At 40.2% G+C, this 18177-nt stretch overlaps 1 protein-coding gene across 2 annotated transcripts in view; it reads right to left on the bottom strand.

Moving 5' to 3' along the window:
- Nucleotides 1-3155: 3155 nt before the first annotated feature.
- Nucleotides 3156-18177, bottom strand: part of LOC117774937 (rho GTPase-activating protein 26-like) — a 79423-nt gene continuing 64401 nt past the window's right edge. For both annotated transcript variants that reach the window (XM_034607667.1, XM_034607668.1), the window contains exons 19-24: nucleotides 17707-17851; nucleotides 17294-17477; nucleotides 9522-9560; nucleotides 9283-9393; nucleotides 8307-8398; nucleotides 3156-5263 (exon numbers count right to left, since the gene is read on the bottom strand). In XM_034607667.1, coding sequence (XP_034463558.1) covers nucleotides 5166-5263; nucleotides 8307-8398; nucleotides 9283-9393; nucleotides 9522-9560; nucleotides 17294-17477; nucleotides 17707-17851 — 669 coding nt within the window. In that variant the 3' untranslated portion in view covers nucleotides 3156-5165. The remainder of the gene's footprint in view (nucleotides 5264-8306; nucleotides 8399-9282; nucleotides 9394-9521; nucleotides 9561-17293; nucleotides 17478-17706; nucleotides 17852-18177) is intronic.

The raw sequence follows: 18177 nt of genomic DNA, 5'->3' as shown, positions 1-18177 counted from the left end.
TTTCCCCCCAGCAGATGCACAAGATGTTCTTTTTATTTAATTTTTGTTTGCAAATTAAGCAGTACTTTCTATTTGTTGTCGGGCAGGTGGTGATCAGCATTTTGGTACATTTGTAACATGAAGATATGATTGTACCTTCTTAATGCGACAGCCAAAGCAAAAACACATTAACAGTTGTACCCGGCTTCAGCGTGAACACAATGCCCCCCCCCCACCTCGTAATAGACACTGTTCTATTTTCCTTAACGTTTTTTTTTGTAACTGCCGGGCCCCTCCGCCCTGAAACGTCGACCATATAGATTTTCAGCTGTTTACTCTGAATGGTACTCGTCCTCTCCGCGGCGCTTAAGTCTGAATGGCGGTGAACAGACCAGGTAGCAGGTTGTCATAGAGACCGGCCATTTGTGTGTTACTCACCGCTAACAGCACAGCGGGCTCTGGACACACACGAGCCACTATTCATTAAGAAGCCATCGTGTTTTTAATCAGCCATTCAGCCAAAGGACGGTCATTCGCACCAGGGATGTTTTCATGTACAGAGCCGGCTCTCAGCCTCACCTGCGAACTCGCTGTTGTGGCCTTAGGCTTTAAAGAACATGGGTTTGATGCTGCTCACGTCCTTGTCGATGATTCCCGGGGGGGACGATTTGACTAAAGCATCGTCTTATCTGTTGGGGTAACTTTGCGTACAGTATTACAGTCGTTTCCAAGCCATGGTGCTTCAGAAAACCAGCTTTAACACGTAGACGTAACCATATCCCTGCTCACTTCTTAATGGCCATAGGTGTATATAGCAGCGCAGACATATCCTCTAAACATAAAGTGTCTATTACTACAAAATATTTTTACATAGACATAACCTCTATATTCCTACACATTTTCTCTTTTTGCCTTTTAGCTTCATGTTTGAATAAAGGCCTTTGCGAAAGGGAGACAGCGAGCCATAGAAATAAGATTTCAAATCAGGAAACAGATTAAACCCTTAAGAAATATCGATGCTTGTGGAGATTGATCTGTTGTAAAGAGAAAAAAAAATATATGACAATATTTTCTGCAATTTTGAGTACATCCGCTTGATCCTCTTTGATATAATAGTTTTACTCAAATCCTTTTTGTACATTGAACGAGTCAAGAAAGTAAATATTTTTCTTTTTTCTGTTTGTTGGTTTGTGTTTGATTTAAAAAGAAAAAGAAGAAAAAAAACAGAGGTAGACGTGTTGAATACATTAGGAAGTGTTGAACCTTTTTTTTTTGTCTTGTGAAGTAATTGTAAATTTTACGAGTCAATGGGAAAGTCTACACGAGCGCTCACTGTGTTTTAAATGTTATGAGGAAAACGTAGGGGGGGGGGGGGAGAAGGTTTAGTGTAATAGAGTGACCAAAGCAGAGGATTTAAAATAAAAAAATAAAAAGATTTTAACAAACAAAAAGAAGTATTCAAGTAGTTACATTTTAAGTAGCACTTATTATCCAACTTGTAGTACTTCTTACTTTATTCGAAAGGTATCTTTTGTAAAGGTCAAGGCTTTGGATCTCGTGTATATTGCTGTGAGGATTTACTGGTCACTTTAAAATAGGAAAAGAATAAAAAATAATAAAAAAACCTGTTGAATCTCCACATGAAAGTAAATCTGCCAGAGCCTGATGGAATTGCACTACCCTCCAACTGGTTGATAAAAGTCTATTTTGTATAAAATACATGCAAATATTATCTTTAAAGTTTAAGGGCAGATCATGTTTCATTGTTATATATGGCTATGGCTTTCATCGAAGTCTGTTCTGTTCGTATTTCAGTTATGTAAATGTAATCCAATGTAAAAAAGACACAAAAAAAACAAACACAAAGTATAAAATGTTTGTTTGAAAAAAACAATAGTTTCTATAACTTCTGTATTACACCTCTTCTGTAGTCAGTGTCGATATTTTCACCTATTTGATTAAATGTTGAATTAAGTTATCTGTGTTGTTCTTTGACATTTGACATCCTGTCGGTAACATCTCGATGTTTTCTGTCATCACTGGTTAAAAGCGGAAATTCGGAAGAACTGATTTCTCTTCAGTTCCAACATCTTACACAATAAAGTTTTCTGTTTTCCAACGCTCAGCTCCAGTCTTTTGTTTTTACGATTTCAAATGCTCTAATTGAACATTGATATTATGACGAGTACACATTCAACGAACCTGTAAAATCGTTACACATTTTATCTGCACATGAACTCAGAGGACTGACATCACTTTTGTCTGTGTTAAGTTTGGAGCTAAAACACTTTACTCAAGTGAAAGTACACATAAAACTATCACATCTACTGTTCTACTTGGGTGAATGTAGCCAAGTACTTAATTTAAATAAAGTTTTAAAAGTAAAAGTACTTAACAAGTGTCGCTAATGCAATCATTATGGCTGATTTGAAAGGGGCGGGGTCTAATGTTACCTGCCCGCTCCGATTGGATCAGTCACCAATTTCCCTCTCGTTACTGATTACTTATATCTTATATATATAAACAATGTTAAATTTTTAAAATGTAGCAGAGTAGAAAGAACTTATTTGCTGATATATGTAGTGGAGTTAAAGTTGAAGGTACCTGAAAATGACTTGTATAATGTATATATTTATAAAATTATAATAATAAAAATGTGCCTACCGATAGTAACTAAGTAAATGTACTTTGTTACATTCCACCTCTATAATTGGCTCTACAAACGTTAGGCCAACTTCATGCTTCTTGCATTTTAAAATCACAGTTAAGGGGAACTGATGTACCAGAGGTTCTACTTCTTAAATATCTCAGTTATCTACACAAAGTGCTGCATTATACCAAAAATGGTTCGGATGAAATTCACCTTTGCATCTTCGCAAGAAAGGTTTTGTTCAACGCTCAGTGATGTGATGGGATGATTATTTTGGGACATGAATGATTTATGCTGAGGCCAAACATGACCCAGATGAAGTCTGGTCAATGGCACGTAGCAGTGAGCTAATCCTTTTATTCCAGCGATTCTACTGAAATGACTGTTTTGTTCTGAAGAATTCAGCACTGATACGTTGCAGTTAAATGACAAAACACAGAGGAAGCAGTGCAACATGTGTGAACAGTGCCACAGTATAAATATCCTCATCAGACGCTGAATCAGAAAGAACGATCAAAGCTGCAGCTGTTCAACATTTGTCTTTAATTCTGCTCATGCTCATCAATTCACCAAAACATCTGAAGGAATATTTAAGGCTGTAGATAGACTTAAATGATACAAAATGTCGGGCAACGAAGAAGGAATTAAGTTAGTAGGCTAAGAATACAAAATATAAAATTTCAGACTTAAAAAATTATACCTTATCAAATGTTTGTGTATTTATTTACAAGGTCAATAAAACACCTCAAAAAGAATACAGTTCAGGAAAGTCTCATAAATAAGAAGTTTAGATATGAACAAAGTAGTCTCATTTCACATTTGTTTTACTATCCCGTTTGATTTTTCGGTTAAAATGCAACAATATTTTGTCCTGGAAGTTCAATAAAAATCTTTTTCTTTTTTTCAGAAGAGTCGATGCAGATGTTCATCAAGTGGTTCAAGGAAAAAGTTTAGCTTTGACTCATGAAGGGAGGAGATTCATTGGAGCCCCGACGCAGATCAGCTTTCACACATGTATCTGAACAATTTGAGGATTTTTCTTTTTTTTTCAGTGTCTCTGAAAAGACACATCTGCAATTCATTTTCTTGAGAATGAACGTCTTGTCTGTAAACACCAGACCCAAACATAAATGTCAGTCCTCTTTAGACAATGACACTATTAGCATTGTCGTGATTGTGCACGAACAAAGAAAAACACAGGGGGTTGTGGTGTGTGATAATGTACACAAGATAACCGAGTCACATCCCGAGTCACATCCCTACTTCCAAACTTCACTTGTTTGTTACTCCAAGCTGAGATTAAAGCATCCGGAGCAATAAAAAAAAGGAACTGACAGAATCCGTACGATGGCTCCGACATGAAGAAAACCACCCGAGCTATAAATAAATAAACGTGATAAATCACGTGTATTTCTGAAGTGAAGTTGAAACAGAGCAGTGGTGTTTTGGAACGCCAGTGCTCTGTGTTGTGGAAAAGGACAACATCCTGTTTGATGAAATAGTGCAAACATGACTCCAAACTATATGTGACACAGGATCCAGTTATTTCCAACAATCAAAAAAATTTGAGCCCGAGCCCGAGGAAGCGGAGCGAGGCCTCCCAGCTCAGCTGGGCTTGTTTTAACCAACGGGAATCGGTTGTTTTCTCCCACGCTGCGTTGTAAACCGCTGATAAGCTCGTGGAGCTGGTTTGACATTTTTCACATTTTTCTTGAGGGCTCTGGAGGGAGAAAAGCCCCCGATTTATAAAAATAAAGCTGAAACCCAATGCTGACCTTTGGCCAGACTGTTTTCCAGGTGACCTCATCCTGTGGCTGATCTGCCTTGGGGTTCCTGCTCCGAAATATTAGCCAGGTCGAGTCTTGTTCTGGGGAAAAACCCGCCTTCCGCGGAAAAGTGCTCGCAAACACATATCGAAGCCGTTCAGCACGAACCTGATCATTCAAAATCTGCTTTTAAACGCTCCACTCCCCCAGTCGGACAAACCACGGTGCCGTCACCGCACGGAGTTAGTCCACTGTTTTCATATCAATCACCTCCAGAGAGCTTTTCCATTCGTAGGCGATACAAAAGAGGAGATGCTGAAGCGGTGGGGCAGTGCAACTCCAAATAATAAAGCAAGGGCTGAAAAATAAAAATCACAAGCCTCACAGCTCAGAAATATCAACCCCAGATATATCACACAAACACACACACACACACGTATACACTTTTCTCTCCACACATATTACATCATCATCAGGACTCGGGGAGTCATCCACACCAATAACATCCAAACCACACAGGGATTCAAAACCTTTTTTTTCCTCTTTTTTCCAGTGCAATTCACGGGTCTCTCCCCAGTCCGCTCTGCTTCACTTCTGCATCACATCCATTTGATATGGTTTGGTCCAGTTTCAGTTCTCCAACAATGGTCCGGTCCACTATAGTATACAAGCTAATATAGTCTCTCCGGTCTTGTGCAGTCAAATCCAGTCCCCTCCTCCGGTTCTGGTTTCCGGTCCAGTATCTTCCGAGTCAGGACTGATACCACAAACTACGTGGACTTTAAAAACTCCACATAGTTTTCTGGTATCAGTCCTGTTCGACCATCCAGGGTCCCTTCAAGCCAACCCGGCTCCCTGGAGCCATGAACTGCAGAGAGAGAGAGAGAAAAATGAGAAACATTCAATTTGTTTAAACATCTCAAGATAAACTCAAACCTTTCCATAAATAAGAGGCACTGAAAGGGATAGTTCACCCAAAAATGAAAACCCTGAAACCCCTGAAACTCCAAAAGTGTTATGTGGACTTAAACACTTCACCCACCCCTCATTTTCATATTTTGGTGAACTCTCCTAACTCACAAACCGTGCTGACACAGAGAGAAACCTGATGAGACAGCTGTGTTTTGATCTTCATTTACAGTGCCTTGCATAAGTATTCACCCCCCTTGGACTTTTTCCCATTATGTACTGTTACTAACTGGAATTCAAATAGACTTAAATAAACTTTTTCCCGTTTGATCAACAAAACATGCATAGTACTTTGGAGGTGCAAAATAAATTTTATTGTGACACAAACAATAATGAGAACAAAAAAGTTGACATCTGTTGGGTGCATAAGTATTCACCCCCCTGTGTCAATACTTGGTAGAACCCCCTTTCGCTGCAATTACAGCTGCAAGTCTTTTGGGGTATGTCTCTACCAGCTTTGCACATCTAGAGATGGAAAGGTTTGTCCATTCTTCTTGGCAAAAAAGATGAAGCTCAGTCAGATTGGATGGAGACCGTCTGTGAACCGCAATCTTCAAGTCTTGCCATAGATTCTCTATTGGATTGAGGTCTGGGCTTTGACTGGGCCATTTTAAGACATTAACATTCTTTAATCCAAACCATTCCTTTGTAGCTCTGGCTGTATGTTTAGGGTCATTGTCCTGCTGGAAGATGAACCTCCGCCCCAGTCTCAAGTCTTTTGCAGACTGCATCAGATTTTCTTCAAGGATTTCCCTGTATTTGGCTCCATCCATCTTTCCCTCTATTCTGACCAGTTTCCCTGTACCTGCTGAAGAGAAGCATCCCCACAGCATGATGCTACCACCACCATATTTCACTGTTGGGATGGTGTGCTCAGGGTGATGGGCAGTGTTGGGTTTTCGCCACACATAGCGTTTTGCATTGAGGCCAAAAAGTTCAATTTTGGTCTCATCTGACCAGAGCACCTTCTTCCACATGTTTGCTGTGTCTCCCACATGGCTTCTGGCAAACTCCAAACGGGATTTTTTATGGATCCCTTTCAACAATGGCTTTCTTCTTGCCACTCTTCCATAAAGGCCAGATTTGTGGAGTAGACGACTAATAGTTGTCCTGTGGACAGATTCTCCCACCTCAGCTGTGGATCTCTGCAACTCCTCCAGAGTAACCATGGGCCTCCTGGTTGCTTCTCTGATTAATTTTCTCCTTGTCCGACTCTTCAGTTTGGGTGGACGGCCTCCTCTTGGTAGGTTTGCGGTTGTGCCATATTCTTTCCATTTTCTTATGATGGATTTTATGGTGCTCAGAGAGATGTTCAAAGCTCTGGATATGTTTTTATAACCTAACCCTGCTTCATATTTCTCCACAACTTTATCCCTGACCTGTTTGGTGAGCTCCTTGGTCTTCATGATGCTGTTTGTTCAGTAATGATCTCCAACAAACTCTGAGTCCGTCACAGAACAGGTGTATTTATACTGAGATTAAATTGCAGACAGGTGGACCCTATTTACTAATTATGTGACTTGCAAATGTGACTTGTGAATGCAATTGGTCGCACCAGATCTTTGTTAGGGGTTTCACAGTAAAGGGGGTGAATACATATGCACTCAACACTTTTCAGATTTTTATTTGTAAATAATTGTGAAATCCATGTAATATTTCCCCCCACTTCCAAATGATGCACTATTTTGTGTTGGTCCATTACATAAACTCACGATGAAATAAATTTTAATCTGTGGTTATACCATGACAAAATGTAGAAAAGTCCAAAGGGGGTGAATACTTATGCAAGGCACTGTATATGGCTGCTGTACTGTAACAGTGTTCTTAAGAGTGTGTGGCTGCAGTGTAAGCTCCGTGGGGACAGCTGGGATGCTCCCTCCTTGGCTCGCCATTAGCAGACAGGGGTGTTGGGATGCCACCGCGAGGATTACATGTCCGCAAGGTCACATTTTGCCCAAAAGGGGCTCCGGTGACACTGCTCTGCACTGCATAGCTTAAAAGTCTTCTTGCTGCAAACTCTATTTAGGTCCGGTTGGGGGGTTGTGAGAGGACATGTGTCAACTGGCGTGACCAAAAAGTGAATCCCTAATAATCAGTTCATGTGCCTTATCTGCGTGATTATAAGCCTTAGCAGCTCAAAGTAAGTTTTTACCTTCCTTACGTTTGTGCAAGTCTGGTTTTCATTTGAGCTGTTGAGCAAAAGAAAACTGTGGAGAGACAAACATGAACAGTTTTGGGAGCTCGGGGTTGGAGAGGAATGAAAAGAGGCATGAGAGGAGAAAAGAGAGAGAGAGAGAGAGGTCGGTCTCACGAGATTCTGACAGTGAGGGGAGGTGAAAAGGAAAATAAACCACAACAGTAAGGAAGCAATGAAGCCATTGAATAATAGACATGTGATTTCCAATACTTTCTGTAATAACTAATTTAATTATTTATTTACTTTTCCCCCCAAAAAAGCAAATTACTCCTCCGTTGAAAGATATTAGGTTCTTGGCTGTGTTGCACTTGACTGAATCCTTTACAGTTTTGTCTGTTTGCAAACTTGTGATAATCTTGGTGGTAAATAGGCAATAATGAAAAGTGCATATCACACCCTTCACTCCCATAATAAAATGTAATTAAAAAGTATCATGCGACCCCAGCACACCTTCCTGTTTCCTCCAGGGAGAAATTACAGTAGCCAAAAAATTTAAGAATTAAAATGGTAACAGAGTTGAGTCAGTTGTGACTTTTTTGGGCCAGAACCTTTGACTGTTTAAAGAACTTTGGATAACTTACATATTTTCAACCCCAGCGGTGAGATCCAGGACCAGGGCTCAATAAATTAAGTCCAGCAAATTCCCAGGGCTGACTTGTTGTTTTTACAGTAATTATTTGTTTCTACAGACACACCAACCCACATTCTTTCCTTTTTCTGCTGGCAGATCCAGAGGCTGACTCACCGTTTTCAAAGATGGTTCCAGCGATGAAGGACAGCTCGGAGTCATGCTCTGCCTTGCAGGCATACAGCGCCCGAGCCTTCCTGCCCGCAAGACTGGAGACATTAAGGAAGTTAGGAAGAAAGCGTTTACAAACTAAAGTGAACGTTATGCTTTCAGCTGCTCGAGCCCCAGGCAGGTCGTTACTTTAAATGAGTGCCAAATGCCAATGGGGTTCATTCACACATTTTCAAGTCAGATTTAAATGATGTGATCCTCCTGAACTCTTTACGGTTTTATGTCCAAGTTTTTTTAATTTTTTTATTGGACACATAACTCCTTTTACAGTTTTGGTTTGTGATTGGAGGGGGGGCAGTGGAAAGATGGTTGAGTTAGAGAACTGCATCCAAATAAGGTACTTTCTGGATTAAAAAGTATATAGAGAAGCTCATATGAAAACAACTGCAGTCTAATTAGTGTTAAAATAAGAAAAGGGTAGATTAAGATGCTTTTCCCAAAGGAAAAAACCATGCTTTAAATTCCATCCTTTTACAGGGAAGGTTAGAAGTCACGGCCAAGTACGTGATAACTTCTTAATATTTATAATTCTTGAACTTTGTAGATCGGAGCTAGGAAGACACTTGTAGAAATAAACCCAAAATTTAAAAAAATATTTTTGTATTAATTAAAGCTGTTCAAGCTTTTCCAGATGATGAATATTGAAGAGCTACCTAAGTAAATAATTGTACATTAGCATATTGCTAACATTATTCATCAGTTACAGAGAAGCACTTAGTGAGTGCTTGAATCAAATATCCCAGCACTTCTTATTATAGAAGATAAATATTCTGCTTTAGTTTTTCTTTCCTCTCCACTCATATTGTGGTGTCATCTGCAAACAGGCGCACACATTTTCACCTCAAGAGTTTCCTAGAACGACTCCTTTATCGCTTGACTGAACCGTTGTGATCAAAATCATTACACAACAATGTGGACCAACCTGATGGGAGAGGAGTCGCTGGAGGCCGAGGACGTCGGCTGAGGACTCGAGGGGGCAGAGAACATCGGCCAGGAGGGGGAACGTGGTGAGGTGGGGCTGGGAGACGCCGCACTGACGGAGACATGAACACTGAAGATGAAATAATACAGAAATAAAGACTGAAAGATATAAAATACAGTTCAGGACATTATCAGCTGTGACAAATGTGACTCTCTCAAATTAAAGACATAGTTTCGTACCTTTTGGCTGGGATGCTGCCACGACCTTTTGGGTTCAGCCTAAAAACAGAAAATTAAAAACAAGTTCTAAGACTGAGATTTCTGGACAAGTGAAAACCAACTGGATTTTAATTAAGTCATTAAGCCACAAGGGAAATCAGGACACTGAATGGTGCTCTTCTTTCACTGAGGTCTGCTTCCATTAGGGTTCAAGTCCATAGAATAGAGCTCCAAGCTTGTTGGGCAAAACGAAATAAAAGTCGAAATAAATGATTCAGCTGCAAGGAGGAACTAATAGTTTCAATAGTTCCTTTATGTGCTCTTATCAAAGTAATTGTAAAAACAGACAAATGACATTTGATTGTGGAAATCAATATTTAAAAACATTTAAAAAGCAGCACTTCTGTGGCTGCCTGCCTCATAAATGAGTGCGGGGGCCACTGCACAGAATGCACTGCCGGAAGGAACCAAGTCAACCAGCGTCACTTTCATTGATTGAAACTTACATTTAGGTCAAACAGGGAACAAGCAAATATTTGCGCTGAGTCATTTGTACTGAGGATTTTGTTCTGTAGATTGTGGAACACATACCAAACATAGCTTGTATGCTCTACTGGCATTTTGTTGCTATAAGAGTCACAGAGAGGTTTAAGTGAAGGACTGAAACAGCAGCATGTAACCACACCACACTGTTAGTTACAGTATGAGAGCACAATATTCCGCCCCGCATGGATACAGAGAAGGACAAACCACGTGTAAAATCATGGAGAAGACAACTGAAATACTTCTGTTGGAAAAATCGGAGAAAAGAACATGGTGTCCGTATAAATATTTAAATATACGGCCTCAATGAACAGTTTGAACAGGCAGATTCAGACAGTAATACTGTAATAATGTTGAATTTTTCCTTCTTTAAATGTTAAACCTGCAATAACTGATATTTCGGCCACATAATCTTGTATCGGCTTATTTAGCTTTATTCGTCTTGTTTGTGGTTCCTCTTAATGGATGAATTTTCTTCAATTTGTATCCATTTTAAGGAACATAGAGCTTAAAGGTGTGGTTATTAGTAATCTATCTTTTAAATTCTCATTTGAGAGAGCGTCTCAATGATCCTCAGTAACTCAGTGCTTGTCAATAACCTCTTCTAGCCCATTCATCTTCACTCCCTGCCCCCGTAGCTGATGGATTTCCAGCAAAAATCTGGATATTTCGTTTTTTTTTTTTTCTGTTTCTCAGACGTGACGTCACAGGGAAAATTCCCAAAGATAACAGGTTACAAAAGTGAATCAACAGGTTTCGGGTGAACGCAGCCTCATCGCCCCCACAGCACGTTTGACAGCTCCATTTAATAAATATATCCGCAGCCTCTCCCTTCTCCCCCTCACGGGCCATTTATTGACTTTCTCATAACACACCCACGCGCCCCCACGTAACACTAAGGCAAAGGCACATACTTCCATCTCATTAACAGTGAAGGCAGAGGCGCACTTGAGGGCTGCCCACAACAACAAGGTGTGACTCAAATTAACAGACAATGCAGGTCGAGTGAAACAAATCACTGCTGTGACCAATGTTTCAGATTATTACGTGAATTCCGCTGCACAGCAACAACACACTCGCTGCTCTCGTGTCGCCAGTTGTGTGGATCACATCTGTTTTTTTAAGTGACAAATTACAGTTTACCGCCTGGGAAAGATTCCTACAGTAGGAATGTATCGTCTACTGCCTAAAGGCTGCGGCGCACGATAAACCTGCAGGAACCCTGTGACCTGCAAATATCAAGTTTGGGCACCAGACAGAAAACACAGGAGGGTGCAAAAAGATCTCAGGAATATTTCAGTAATGAGCATCAGAAATTATGGGTCGTGCTGATGTAACAGGAGGACAACTGCTGATTGAACAGATGAGACGAGTTACGTTGATTAAGAAACTTCTCTATACAAACAAGGACATTACTGAACCGTATCTGTTCAGTTTTTTTTACTGTTTTACTTTTCTGGAAAATATTTTACCTCAGTGGCAGAACACTGGGGCTCTGTTTCACTTCGTGCTTTTTAGTGCAAATTTCCTCGGTAGTTACACTAATTCCTTCATATTCATGTCACACTCACCAGGCTGCTGCTCTCAATTTCTCCTCTTTGACAAACACTTTTTCATTCACAAATTAATTCGAGTCATTTCCTCTTTCCTTTTTCCTGATCAGTGCCGACACAACTCTTCCAACAGATTTTTCAGTCTGTCAGGCTTCCTGTTATTGCTCTGCTTGTATAGTGTGATGTCGATTTAAACTGCCATCTACTTGAAAAAACAATATATATATATAGAGTTGGTGCAGATGTAAATAAACATCCAGATATAGTGAATTTGTGTTTTCAGAAGGGGACCGTTGGGCCTTAGCGGAGGTGTACGCACTTTTCTGAGTGTCTTTGTTTACTTTCTTCCTGTAATTGACCTTTATTTGTTTGTGCAATTATCCATTCCACAGTTTGAAACCTGGCTTGTAAATGGAAATTAACAGCAATTACAGCAAAGAAGTAATCCGCAGCTGGTTTACACGTATTCAGTCGCAGTAATGAGGCTTGCTCACTTGTTGATTCGTTATTCTGATTTATGTGGAATTTTTTTATCAACATCCAAACAGATCGAGTTGGAACATGCAGCCGCGCCACGATGCAGCAAGAGATTGTGCTCACTATTGTTGAGCTCAAAGTCGCTGAAGAAGGCAGAGGATAGAAAACGTCCCTATACACAGAACTTTGCTCAAGAATTGTAAACCTTTTAAAATCCATTTTCAAGTGGCAGCTCATCAGTAAAAGTAGCAGAAGCAGACACATTTAGTCTGGTGTGTGTGTGTGTGTGTGTGTGTGTGTTGCTGTGTGGAGGAAATATTTCTATGACAGGTTTCCTAAATGTTAAAGTCACCATGGAGACTTTTACAGCTTTTCTTTTTTTCCTCCCTGTGGTGATATATTAAGATTTTCTGTCTCTTTACCTCTAATCTCTCTGTACTCATGACTTTCTTTTCACTTCTTTTTTTTCCCTTTCAAATGCCAAACAGGCTGCAGGAACAAATAGAAAGACACTGACTTTGCCTGACAGACAGAACAAGAAGATAGAAAGTGACGTTTTGCCATTTACACTCAATGTGCTCATGTTAGTACATCAGGTCGCAGGTCAAGTCTGCAGGGTTAGATTGATCACGTATGCTTCTCTAGAGCATATTACAACGTCTATTACTGTTTTTTTAAATGCTTTATCTCTCTTTATTTTTTCCTGCATTGTATCATCTGTATGTGAAAAAACGTAGAAGCTATAAAAAGACCTCCAGGCATTTCCCAGCTGAAAACAAACTCTAAAAAGAGGACAACAAAAGGTGCCAAAGCTGAAAATAACATCTGCCTCAGATTAATGCGGAGTTTCTGAAGAGACAGTTGTTGACCTCTGACCTTTGTACGTCTCGACCCTGTGATGAGGACACACGCTGGCATTTGAAGCTGTAACGGGGGTTTGACAGATCTTTTTGGGATCTACAAAGAGCTTCACCCACAACTTAGTGTCCACTTACATCAAATATGGGAAAGTTGAGAGAACAATCATGATTGAAGCAGCAGAGGCTGAGACACTCCAATGTACTACACTACCCACTAAATAGTGCCTCCTTGGTAAACCCTCCCTTACTGGTAAAATCAATGCCATTCAAATATCACACATCTCACTTTTGACAATGAGGACTTCAAACATCTGTGCAGTGTGCTTTTAATTGGTCAAGGTGGTTTCCACGTCCTATAATGAATGCTAATATGTTAGTATACAAATGTGAAAAGCAATCATTGTGTTCATGGGTGTTATGTGAATGTTTGTGTGTCTTCAAAGCTCCTGAAAACATGTGGTGGACTCTGCAGTAAACTGTGACCAGCAGGTTTCGATCCTCATACTCAAACACGATGTGCTGTGAGTGTGTGTGTTTATTTAACTCATGTTTGGGTGAGTTCACTGAGACAAAATCCAATCAACTGTTTATATGGCAAAGTATTGAATATTGCATCTCTTGAATCATTCTGTGTTTATTTACATATTTTTCCTTTTAGAAAGCTAAACTTTATAATAGAATATGTCATCATTTCCTCTAGATTACTGATTTCTTTTAATTAAAAACTCATTTTTTATTTATAGAAGAAACAAATCTGCCTGTTTGTTCATTCATTCATCGATCGAGCCAGATTTGCCTTTGGAGCCACATTTGTGTATTGTGTTTAGTTGTGTTTAGTTGTTGAGGAGCTGGAAACCATTCAACACTTCTGTCGTGACGTTATTCAGATAAAACCCTCAGTTGAGCTGGTTGAGTATTAAACACACACAGACGCTGCTCTTTTCTCATGCATGAAAATAAAACTTTGCTGCCATTCTCCAAGAGCAAGAAGCACAACGGTTTCCATCTCAGAAGCCGCTCGACGGCATCAGATGTTGCTGAGATAATGACGGGAAACTCGATACTCTTTGATGCCGCATGTGTACACATTATACAAATATAAAGAGCAATGTGTATGAAACACTTGACAGCACTCTGTTCGGTACAAGCATGACCTTAAGAGGAGAAAAGTCAAAGAATAAAAGGTAAAAGCTTGTAAACATACAATTTCACACACCATTAAGTGCCATGTCATGACCAACAGGTTGTTCATTAAATATCATCTGAAAAGCTTTTCCATCTCCTCTTTGCTCTCTGTGCTCTTGAACGTCTCTTTAGTCCCTTTATCTCTGTCACTTGTTTACCTTTAGCCATCTCCATCACCAGCAAGTCGCTATGGACGACATGTTCAATCTTTTGGGTCGGGAAAAGCGAGGAAAAAAAGTATGAACATACCCAAACAAATTAACTACAATTAGTAAATAATAACAGGGCATTTAACTTTAGGGCATTTTCACACCTGAAAGTCCGAACCAAGGTTTGTTACAATGTATATGTTCGATCTGGTTAGTTTTGGTTTCACATTCATTGGTCTCATGTCAACGTGTTGTCAACTCAGCTGATAATAGTGCTACCAGCATCACCAGGTGCAGTACTCAACACTAGTTTGAATACGCCAAACAAACGTCCTTGTCGTTCAACCGTTATATCGTCGGGGAAGAGGAGTGCGAGCAATCCTGCGAGCCTGCAACTCTGTTTGCAACTCTCCAGTTTCTGGAGAGACCAGAAAAGCTTCCATTTCTTTTTCTGTTGTTTAATGTCGTCTCATTTTCCTGCAGTTTTCCCCAAATTTTGAATTTTCCAAACTATCAAACTGCAAACGACCCAAACCATGGTTCAGTTTGATCCGGACCATGACCAACTCTTTCAGTCAGTTAGTCTGCACTGTGGTCCAACGCACCTTTCACGACCGAACGTGTCTGCACCAGATGTGAAAGCGCTCTTACTTAAATCCATAGCTGGAATTTAAAGCGTGTCCTTATACATCAAGTTCAGATTTTGCCCTTGAAGCACAGTTCACACATACACGAGGTTCCAAGCACCCCATTTAAAAAAGAACCATCAATTTCAAACTTGGGAGACGGGTTTGTTACTTTTAGAGGAGGAAGCTTCTTGCCAAGAGGTTTATGTGGACATTTCCTTACTTTTCAGATTTATGACACAGCAGCAGTTAAATACAGCACATTTTATGTGAGCTGGTATCATTGCAGCACTTTGCTCAGAGGACTCTACTGAAGCTGTAAAGACATAATAAAGTAAGATTGTTTTTCTCTGCAGTTATTACAGTATATCGTCTGTTTACTGTAGTTGGGGTCTCTAATTTAGAGAAAAGTTTTTAGTGTTTACACAAAAGTCACCTCCTTCATAGGGTAGTTCTTATCGCTTATTTGTTCGTTATTTTTTCCGGCAAGTGAGGTTTTAATTTGTTATTTGATGCTTTAAAACTGCGGTGAAATGTCCTGATTGACAGCTGACAATGAGTCACGATTGGTCGAGTTTGTGCATTGGCGGGACTTCAATGCTGCGGCTCTACACGATGATCACTACTGAGCAGACTCTGGCTCCAAATGAGGTCCAAAGCGCAAGATGGCGGACATTTTTATATACAGTCTATGAATCAGATATACAGAACAACGACCATCCATATATTATCTATACTGCTTATCCTGTAATGATATGTGGAACAGCGATTAAAGAACTGAGAGGAGGTGGTGGAGTGAAACCAGGAGGAAAAATAATCAGTGGCAATGTGCAATTATCTTGGCAACATGTTGTATTTGCAGGTCTGTCACTCAATTAATGAAATGATCGGTGGTGCATATGGCATCTTGTCCAAGTCCCAGACAGTGCACGTCAACGCCAAAGAAAACATCATTGAACAGACGATCTTCATGCTTACTAACAGACAAATGAAGACGCTGTGTGTGTGTGTGTGTGTGTGTGTGTGTGTGTGTGTGTGTGTGTGTGGGTGGGTGTGTGTGTGTGTACATTATGTGTGTATGCTCAGCATCATGTCAATGTGAATTCCATATGAAGGTGTGTGTGTTAACCCTGTGTAGAGACCTCAGTGTAGGCATGGCCGGTGTTTATATGAAGACGTATGGTACTTCTCACAGGAAGAGGGGCTTGCTCAGACATGCAGAACTATTTCTGTTTCACTCGGCCTCTGTTAGTTATGTAAACTATTGATCAAACACTGAGAGGAGGCCAAGCGGTGGGAGGACATGCACATTATGTAACTGCTCCCTCATACATTGTGTATAAATGTGAATGGGTTTTCGTGTAATTGTTTTTAAGTCCTGTTGAGGGGGAGCACAGATACGATTGTCGGTGCAGTTGGGAGTTCAGGTCCTTGTCGCAAATGTTTTCCAGATGCTTTTGGGATTTAAACCGACAACCCGCCACTCACAAGACTACTTCTGCTTAAGCTCTTAGCTGCCACATATGCACATGTGTGCTGACGTGTGTGCGTGTGTGCATGTGGTCATGCATTCCTGCGCCTGTGAATTTCCGTATGCATGAAAAAAAAGAATATGTGTGTACATTCTTGGAACCCGTGTGTTTGTGAGTGCATCAGTTAATGTTTGCACATGTGTGCATACACAGTGCGTCTCTTTGTGTATCCAAAGTTTCCATCCTTCACCCCTTACTCACAAACATGTCAAACTGAAAAGCTTCTAATTTAATTTGTATTTTCTTTCCTTTTGACTTCTTTATAAAAAAAATGGCTATCTTAATAATGTTTGCACAAAATTCCCTGAGCTGCATCTTTATAACATCCAAAAGTTTGTGTTATCTCTTAGACGCTTCTCACTTATAGTAAACAAGAACAAGAAAAAGTTTCAGAAAAGAAGGTAAAAAGGGAAACCATTAGGACATTATTATCTCACTATTGAGCAATAAATAAACAAGTCAGCACAGCAAAAGGTACAGTTGAAATCTGGTTTCATATTCTTTATACTTTATATGTTCTATTATTGCAACACTGCTAAATTGGTGTTGATGTAATTAATCAGTCAACAATTCCCTATCTTTAAATAGGGAAGTGAAGCACTTTGAGTGCAGAGGCAAGGATAAAGCCCTGCAATGCTATATTAAAGAAAGTATTCCTGGATCAGGAAGGTATATCTGGATCCACTTTAAAATTTGATAGGATCATCTCTGGGTCATACTGCACACCTCCACAAAATGTAATAGAAATCGGTTCAGTAATTTTTGAGTTACTTAAAGACAAACACTGGTGAAAACGTAACCTCCTAGGCAGACCTGAGGAACTGCACAGGTCAGCATGAGTTTTATGCCATTGCTCTGTCACACTCACAGTGAACTGGGGCGGATCTGCCGTGTGTCTTGCTCTCCGTCGTTGCTGGTCAGGCTGTGTCTCGGGGTTCGGCCTTGGCTGCTGCTGCTGCTACTGCTGCTGCTGTTGCAGTTGGCAGAAGAGGAGGAGACCGGCTGCTGCAGCTCGTTGACTGTGGCATTGACGACACTGTTCCTCTTGTCACCTACATGAAAAGAAAGATAATTGCAAACTCTTTGCAGAAAAACAGACGTTTTTCTGTCTGAAAACACCAAATAGCCCCAGTTAGAAAGACTGGTAGTTTTAGATGCCTTATTTTCTCTCTACGCCAACGAGTGCAACACAGAGCAGGTGTAAGATTGACAGAGAAAACTAAGGGTGAGAAAAGATTGTTACTATTATGTGTATTGAGCGAATTAAGTTGCTCAGCTCACCTTTCTGGGAATGTGTTGGTGTGTGAAAGAGTGTGAGAGGCCTCTCACTGCAGGACGGGGCTTTGCTGTCAGTGCTTTTTCTCCTGGACAGGTTGAGCTGCAGGTTGGTCGAACTTGCTGCAGAACTCGGCACGTCCCTGAATATCTGAGCAAACAAGACAGTGAGGTTTAAGTAAAATTGAATCAACAATACAGAAATTGTGGGTAGAAAAGGTTTAACCGTTGCACAGAATGGTTAAAAACATGTGTACATCATGTTCTTGTAAATGTTAAGTAATTTATGGCTTCATATGTGACTGCAGGGCAATGAAGATGTATTATCTTATCGCATTTAGGGCAAAAACAGTGATAACAATGTGGTGTTTAGTTGTAAAAACACGCACAACCATGCAACGGTCAAGATTTTAATCACATACGAAAACCAGTCCTAAATAAAGCAACTTGACATGTTTAACCACTAATTGTATATAG

This window comes from Hippoglossus hippoglossus, chromosome 14 (assembly GCF_009819705.1).
Source record: "Hippoglossus hippoglossus isolate fHipHip1 chromosome 14, fHipHip1.pri, whole genome shotgun sequence".
NCBI lineage: Eukaryota > Metazoa > Chordata > Actinopteri > Pleuronectiformes > Pleuronectidae > Hippoglossus > Hippoglossus hippoglossus.
Note: the sequence above shows the minus strand (reverse complement) of the source record. Positions and strands in the feature narration are given on the sequence as shown.